Raw genomic sequence first — 8,559 nt, 5'->3', positions numbered from 1 at the left:
TTGATGGTATTTTGACCCATCCATTTTTCCTTCTATCCTGACAAGCGCTCCAGTCCCTGCTGCAGAGAAACACCCCCATCACAGGATATGACCACCTCCATGCTTTACTGTAGGAATGCTGTTACTTGAATGGTGAGCTGTATTGGATTTCCGCCAGACATATCGTTTGGTGTTGAGGCCAAATAATTCAATTTTTGTCTCATCTGCCTCAGAATCTTCGAGGTGCGTTTAGGCAAAGCTCAGTTGTGATTGAATGTGGCCTTTCTTGAGGAGTGGCTTTTTTCTTGCAACCCTCTCATACAAGCCACATTTGTGGAGAATTTGTGATATTGTTGTCACATGACCACTCTTTGTCATAAGTTCCGGCAACTGCTTCAGAGTTGCTGTAGACCTCTTAGTAGCCTCTCTGAACAGTTTCCTCCTCGCTCTTTCATCCAGTTTGGAGTGACGTCCTGATCCAGGGAGGGTCTGTGTTGTACCAACTTCCACTTTTTAATAGACTTCACTGTGCTTCTAGGCATTGATAAAGCCTTTGAAATGTATTTGTATCCATCTCCTGACTTTATCCCAGAGATCTTTTGACAGTGCCTTGCCACCCTGATTGTTTGCTTCAGTTGCACTACCAAGGACTGAAATGCTCCAGAAAAGCTCTTTTCATGCTGTAATCTAGTAATCAAAAAGTAGTCCAATTATATTACCTAAAATGCGCAATGTAATGGAATACATGACTAACTACACTATTTGTCATGTAATTTGGAATCTCTAATGGACTACAATTGGTAAGTAATCTACCCAGTTCTGTGAGTCATAAGATCTCTTATAAACGTGCTTTGTGCTGCTTGTTTAGGATGGGGAGGACACATTCAACAGGGCGAAACTGCTCAACGTGGGTTACGCAGAGGCTCTAAAGGAGTACGATTATGACTGTTTCATCTTCAGTGATGTAGACATCATCCCCATGGATGACCGCAACACCTACAAGTGTTCTAGCCAGCCACGCCACCTCTCTGTGTCCATGGACAAGTTTGGTTTTAGGTAAGACGAAACACCACCCATACACGTAATATAACGTGTAACATAATATTTGTTAAGTGACACCAGTATCTGAAAGTTCTAGTGCCACCTCAGTTGAAGCTTAAAAAGCCAGCTGCTCATGTTGCTCAAAAATGTATTTACCTAAACAAATGTCCTTCAGGTAAAGTACAGGAAGCAAATTCAAGGCGTGCATAAATTAAATATCCTGTTATGTTAGTAGAAAGATGGCTCAAGGATCAAGGTAATTTGGATCAAGGCCGATCGCAATGCAGCTGTGTAAACTCTATATGCAGAGCATGACAATATCCTTTAACCTTCTCTGACGTGGTCTAAAGTAAACGGTCAATTTAAGATGATCATACATGTAAAGAAGATGTTAAAGAGCAGGGAACAACTGACACTGTGAATACTGCACTAGTTTGATGGTTAATTATTGAATACAGCCACACAAGAGTTGTGTACAGTTGTAACAGGAGAGTCAGGAACAAGAAAGTTTATTAATCTTTGCCACCTTTAAATTTTGTGATACAAAGCCACACAAAGATGAAATGCCACATGGAAGCCACATTAAAATATGTTGCTTTGGTTCTTTGTTTGGGAAATGCTGCATCAGACCCACCTTATCTTTGCTGCTGTTGTGACATATATATATATATTTTAATGATCAAAAGACATATATAATGTTACAAAAGATTTCTATTTTAAATAAATTATGTTATATTGAACGTTCTATTCATCAAAGAGTCCTGAAACAATGTATCACGGTTTCCACAAAAACATTACGTTTTTAACTTTGACAATAATAAATGTTTCTTGAGGACCAAATCAGAATCAGAAGAGCTTTATTACCTGCGCTTTATACGGAGGAGAAGAAAATGCCATTGCCATCGAAACTTTTCTCAAGACAGTTCCCTTCAGTGATACATTAATATAACCCCAGAAATGTTGTTGTACATTAATATAACCCCAGAAACCCCATTTTTGTACTTATTTTACTGTTATTTTCGGGATCTACTGGGACAGTGATTAAGATCTACCAGTCGATCGCGATCGACGAGTTGGCGACCACTGCATTAGACAATCACTAACCATGACACAATCTATAAATTATTTTGCATATTGACAATTATACTCTAAACATAATGTCATTCTATGCTGAAACTTTTGAAAATCTTGTGTGATCCAGTGACAACGCACTAATATTTACAATGCAAAACAGGAAAATATTCATGTATGCTCCGCCCAGTTACACCAAATCTCAGACACCGGCTGCGTCCGAAACTGCATACTTCTCTACTATATAGTATGGGAAAAGCAGTAGGCGAGTGTTAGAAATTAACAATTGGTCCCTCGATATCTCTTTGCCGCCTTGAAGTTCTCAGTTCCTTAAAGTGTATACGGCCGGGAAGCAAGAAAACACACATTCAAATGTATTCTCAATACTTCAACTTTATTCATAGATACAAAGATATTATATAGGCATATGTCGAGGGGAGTTTCACCCTCTTAACCAATGAGGATAGGGTGACATACCCATACAGGATGTTTTGGCCAAGAACATGTGTTTTGTATAAAATGGCCACATGTACAGAAAAACATGTACATATTAGGAATAGACTTCCTGGCGAAGGATGCTGAACCCTCCTCACAGTTCAGCACAAACTCCTTTACCTCGTAATCCTAGCATTCATCTCCTTATTTGGGCATTTGACCCAAGCAACTAATGTATACATGTGTGCATGCCTACCTCGAATATGAGTAAGAGACATTAAAACACCATACAAGAGAGAGAGAACAGATAGAGGAGGGAGAGTGAGAGGGAGAGGGAAAGAAAGGAGGGGTGAGGCATATTTGGAACATTCTCAAGACAGAGAGTGTTTTCTAACACCTATATAAAGCTTTATTATAATATAAGGAATTTGACTTGACGACAGGAGCTTCCAGTGTAGAAGAAAGTACAATCATAGTGCAGACATACATAGGAATAACACAGTAGGGATGTAATATAAAACTAATATAAAAATATATTTAAAAAAATAATAATCAGCATATTAGAATGATTTCTGAAGGATCTTGTGACACTGTAGACTTCCGTTATAGTGCCCTAGTTAAAATTCAGCTTTGAAATCACAGAAATAAATTGTATTTAAAATATATTAAAATAGAAAAGTTCTTTTAAATGGTGATGTTTTACGATATTGCAATTTTTACTGAGTTTTTGACCACACAATTGAACATTAAAGACTTCTTGCCATCTTGCCAACCCCTAACTTTTGAATTCTATTTCCAGTCTTGCAAGAATTTGATGAGAAAAATTGAGTTCATTGAAATTTGAGATTTCGGTGTGTGAGATTACAGAGACCTTTATTTCACTTCTCTCTCCATTTAATCTCTTTGCTACAGCTGAAATAGTTTGTGTGTTTGATTTTATTTGCAATGTAAACATCAGCAGTAGCCTACACAATATATCAAAGTCTCTCAAGGTAACATACAAACCAATCTTTTCATCAGCTTTTTTGTTTAATTGAATTAACGTCAAGCACAAACAAATCTTTGAGTAGATTTTAAATGTACAAAGGCTGAATAAAAGGTGTATCTGACGTAATACCAGGCTTAGTCTGTGAAAATAATTCCATTTATGCCGAATTCACACTGCACGATTTTCAAACTGGTCGGATCGCCGTTTTTTTTCACACTGCGTGACTATCTGGGGTAGCATTCAGTTGCTGCTGTATTCACATTGCACGATGGATCGGCGACAGGGGGTTTCACATTGCATGACTTCACAATAGGAAGAATCGCCGACAGCTCTGTCTGGTGCAGGGTTGCCAGATTTTCGCTACAAAACCCGCCCAATTGCTACTCAAAACTAACCTGAGAATAGCCCAATTGCTTTCGAGGGGGTCCCCCAGTAAAATCGCGTTCGGGGGGTAAAATACAAATTTTTTTGGCGGGGTTCTCCTGGTACAATTCACAATTCCAGGGCCTAAATATCACGTTATTTGGGTCGCTTCAACCTGCTGACATAAAAAAAACAACCGGCGGCAATCGCGGATTTGGGAACACTGGTCCGCAAACTACGTTTCATATAACTCCTCCCCGAACTTCCCGCTGCCCTGTATCTTGTTCTCTCATTGGCTGTAGGTCATCGCCGATGTGTTTTTCAGTCAGAACTCATTTCACACAGCGTGATTGTTAATCACGACAGCTCCAGATATTTAGCATGCCAAATAGGGCGTCGGCGATTCCCTCAGATCGTGTCTTTGATAATTCACACTGCGTGATTGTCACTCGCGTGAACGAGCACCGATTTTCCTCCGATTTCGGGCATTTGTCGGCGATTTCGCAAAACCTGTCGGCGAGTGAAAAATCGGGCTAAAATCGTGCAGTGTGAACTCGGCATTAGTTTGAAGCAAAACCTGAAATGCATATCAGAAGGTGTTGTTGAGTTTGGTTTTTGTGTGGTTTAGCTTTCATGACAGTTCGTTTCAGTTACTTAAGGAATGCAGCTCTTCTACTCTTTATAGGTAGCACCAGTATATTTGTAATATTACTCCACTGATGGTAAGCTGAAGACTGGAAGTTGGAACCCAAGTGCAGTTTTAATGAACAGAAGTACACCGGATACAAATCAAAGCTAAAACATCACACAAACATGAACTTTTGGAAAACTTGTCTGTTACAGACTTGACAAACTCACCAACAGCAGGTTATACAAATAAAGCTAGTTGGGAAACATGAGGGCTATATATACACATGGACTAATGAATAAACAAGACACACCTTAAAGTATTCAAGACAATGAATCACTGACAAGAGAGAACTGAAGCTGACCACCCATGAACCCTGAAAACATGACACATGGGGTGTTTCTCAATACCTAAATCGATGCTTCCTCGTTTTCTCGCTCCTCCGTCCTCCAGCATGTGACCTGGAAACCAATCAAAGTTAGCCATCTTGAAGGACATCTCAATTCCAGTGTTGCCAATTTAGCTACTTTGTAGCTAGATTTAGCGACTTCCCCGCCCCTTTTGAGACTTTTTTCAAAAGTTTAGGGACAAATATAGCAACTTCTTGGACAAACCTTATCTAAGTTATCATCTTGCCCACTGATCTACGTTCATCTTTATATAGATCAGTGAATTTGCCATTATGATGTCATCTAGTGACCTTTAGCTACCAGTTTTAGCTACTTTCAATTGAAAGCAGTTGGCAACATTGCTCAATTCTCCGCGCCGCGGGGAACGAGGAAGCTTCCAGACGAGCTATGCGGAAATCTTTCTTGTTGAAAAACCTGATGCACGTAGAAATTCTCCTCCCCCTTCACATCTGTCTTACCTTTGCAGTTTACATCTCATATACAACCCCAAATCCGAAATAGTTGGGACGTTTTGTAAAATGCAATGAAATCAAGAATCTGTGATTCTGTTAATTCTCTTTTACTTTTATTTAATTGACAAAAGTACAAAGAAAAGATTTCCAATGTTTTCACTGACCAACTTAAATATAAACAAATTTTGATTCCGATGGCTGCAACTCACTCCAAAAACGTCAAGACAGAGGCTAAATAAAAGTGAATAGGTTATAGAATATCCAAATTAAACTGTTTTGAAAGAGTCCACAATAAGCAGGTGAACTGGTAATAGGTGAAGGCATCATGTTTGGGTATAAAAGGAGCTGCAAGCAAAGCTGGATCATGGCTCATCACTTTGTGCCAAATTTCATGAGAGAAGTAATTCAAGCAAATCAAAAATCACATTTCTCAATGCAAAATCGCAAAGAATTTAGGGCTTTCACCAGCTGCCATACATAATAATGAGAAAAGATTCAGGGAATCCAGAGAATTCTACATATGAAAAAACTACATATGAAAACAATATTTTTCATTCAAAAATTGATTCTGTCTGAATGCAGGTTACCATATAAACAGTATTTTGGGGGTGTATCAGCAATCAGTATAGAGCAGTTTCAAAAGATCAATGGTTTTCCCAATAACTACTGGGGCTGGGGAGGAGAAGACGATGACATCTTTAACAGGTGAGGAAAATACAGTAACTGTCTTACTATTATTTACAAATTCTTGTCATATCATATGTGTTTTAATGACTGTTATTATTTTTGAAGGCTGGTATTTCGAGGCATGAAAATATCAAGGCCGAGTGGAGACATTGGTAAATGTAGAATGATTCGTCACTCGAGAGACACGAAAAATGAGCCAAACCCACAGAGGTAGTCTGTCTTTCACAAACACACGTGCATAACTACAAACCAGATTGAATGCCCTTCTAAAGTTGTATCTCTGTTTTTAATAGATTTAAGAGAATTGTTCACACACGACAGACAATGAACACGGATGGCATCAAATCACTCAGATACAAAGTGATAGATATAGAGAAAGACCAGCTCTTCACCAAAATCACAGTGGACATCGGCAAGCCATGAAACTCTAGAGCTCTGAAGAAATAGATGTTTTTCATAGGATAAAATGGATCTGAAATTAAAGGGGTCCTATTATGCTTTTTCACTTTTTCAACTTTAGTTAGTCTGTAATGTTGCTGTTTGAGCATAAAAAAGATCTGCAAAGTTACAAAGCTCAAAGTCCACTTCAAAAGGAGATATTTTATGTAACAGAAATCACTTTTCAAAAACTACAACGAACGACTCGTTTGGACCACAACGCATATTTTCCGGGATTTGTAATATCACAAATATCGACGAATGGGACAAGATCTGGTTGAGCTGCACTAGAGAAGGCAACGAGTGTTATCACTATGTCGGAGACACGCTAGCTTTCCCAAAGCAGACGAACTTAGAGTGGTTACAATCATCCGGGTTTAAATTGCGCTCAAATTGATTTGATTTTGACGCAATATTTACACTGAAGCTCGCAGGCGGCTATGGTAAGGGGCATGACATTTCCCGACCAGGCGCAGAGTGACAACACCCACTGCCCCAGCTAACCAATCACAACAGACACTGGCCCAGCTAACCAATCACAGCACATTTCGTATTTCAGAAGGCGGGCCTTCATTTTATACAGGAACTATTCGAGCCGTTCATGCTAGACTGGGGAGAGAGATGTTGTAATAATGTAATAATTTATGTGTTTTTCGAACAACCTAGTATGAGAGCCTGTTCTAGTACACCCCCAAAACAAAATTAAGACTTTGTAAAAGAGCATAATAGGACCCCTTTAATGTACATTTTTGTCCTTAATATTATAATTGAAAAAAAATGTATTTATAACATAATACACTACATAATACACTATTTAATAATATAATATATTGAAATAACAATACAGATTTTCATTTGAAATTGATGTAGCAAAATAATTCGTAGGAGGAAATTTATTTATTTTTTTTGTGGAAAAACCGTGAAAAAATAAAAATGTAAAGAATAAAACAAAAACCTTTCTTGTGGCTATACCTTTAAAATACTGTGTATTTTTGCATTCTTTTTAGTGCAGTGGACATTAGACTTCCATTGTAAGGTATTTTGTGGTAATAAAAGTTACTAAAACTAAAACCATCAAAAATGTGGTTACTTAAATCTAATAAATTGAAATTGAAATAAAATAAAATATATAATTACTGAAGCAGTTGATTTCAACTAGCTACTCGTTTTCATTTAGTTTAAATTTGAATTTGAAGTACTAAAATAAAATGAAAAGTAAAAAAAAATTATAATGAAAACATGTTGTAATGGACATGTTTTAAAAAGCTAATAAAAATTATGAAAACTAACAAAAACATAAAAACAACTGCGGAGCACGCCACGGAGGCAGCCATCAGCGTCGGCGCCATCTTACTACCTTAAAACATGTTGTTTTAAGGTAGTAAAACATGTTGTAATGGACATGTTTTAAAAAGCTAATAAAAATTATGAAAATAAGAACATTACTAAAATTACGTTCCAAAACTTAAGAACTAAAATTAAAGTGAAATGAATATATAAAATGAACTCACAAATATATAACAAATTAATTTTAAATTAATTAATTTAAAATGTATAACCAATTATAATAGTATGTATATCAATCATACTAAAATAACACAGATGGTAAAGCATGGCGTCTATCGAATGTTGAGGAAAAGAATGAAGAAACACAGATGTTCCATTTCAGATGCTTTAATTTGGCCACAGATCTTAATGATCCTGTATGTCGTGCAGAAGCTCAGCAGTCGCCATCTCTTGTGATTAAAAGGTCTGATTTGGTTTTCCTGAAAAGGACACACACAAAAAAATGCTGTCATTTCATAACCAAATATAAGGAATGTACTCCAGCCGTCTGTGTGTATGTGTACGTGACCTACAGTCTTTCCACACACAGCAAGCACTCGTTGGCGTAGGTGTTTCCGTCACTGCCGCACACAGGTGCGAAGTTCATAGGACACGCCAGGATCTCGGCCATCTCAGCACACATGGGCTACAAAACACACACATACACGCATTTGTGGCATTGCATTCCAATAGTTTTAACCCCTGAAAGATAAATGAACTAAAAAAAAAAAACACTAGTTA

The 8,559-nt window shown here is 37.6% G+C and overlaps 2 protein-coding genes across 3 annotated transcripts in view; one reads left to right on the top strand and one right to left on the bottom strand.

Annotated features, from left to right (window-relative positions):
* Window positions 1-6,575, top strand: part of LOC107758898 (beta-1,4-galactosyltransferase 1-like) — a 13,960-nt gene extending 7,385 nt beyond the window's left edge. For both annotated transcript variants that reach the window (XM_016576738.1, XM_016576737.1), the window contains 4 exons: window positions 848-1,035; window positions 5,950-6,072; window positions 6,160-6,264; window positions 6,348-6,575. In XM_016576738.1, coding sequence (XP_016432224.1) covers window positions 848-1,035; window positions 5,950-6,072; window positions 6,160-6,264; window positions 6,348-6,477 — 546 coding nt within the window. In that variant the 3' untranslated portion in view covers window positions 6,478-6,575. The remainder of the gene's footprint in view (window positions 1-847; window positions 1,036-5,949; window positions 6,073-6,159; window positions 6,265-6,347) is intronic.
* A 1,575-nt stretch (window positions 6,576-8,150) lies between these two features.
* The window catches only part of LOC107758865 (probable pancreatic secretory proteinase inhibitor), a 1,104-nt gene continuing 695 nt past the window's right edge, over window positions 8,151-8,559 (bottom strand). The window contains exons 3-4 of the mRNA XM_016576697.1: window positions 8,352-8,464; window positions 8,151-8,258 (exon numbers count right to left, since the gene is read on the bottom strand). Coding sequence (XP_016432183.1) covers window positions 8,213-8,258; window positions 8,352-8,464 — 159 coding nt within the window. The 3' untranslated portion in view covers window positions 8,151-8,212. The remainder of the gene's footprint in view (window positions 8,259-8,351; window positions 8,465-8,559) is intronic.

This window comes from Sinocyclocheilus rhinocerous, unplaced genomic scaffold, assembly GCF_001515625.1.
Source record: "Sinocyclocheilus rhinocerous isolate Xijiao unplaced genomic scaffold, SAMN03320098_v1.1 scaffold1435, whole genome shotgun sequence".
NCBI lineage: Eukaryota > Metazoa > Chordata > Actinopteri > Cypriniformes > Cyprinidae > Sinocyclocheilus > Sinocyclocheilus rhinocerous.
The sequence above is the reverse complement of the archived record's forward strand: the minus strand, read 5'-3'. Positions and strand labels throughout refer to the sequence as shown.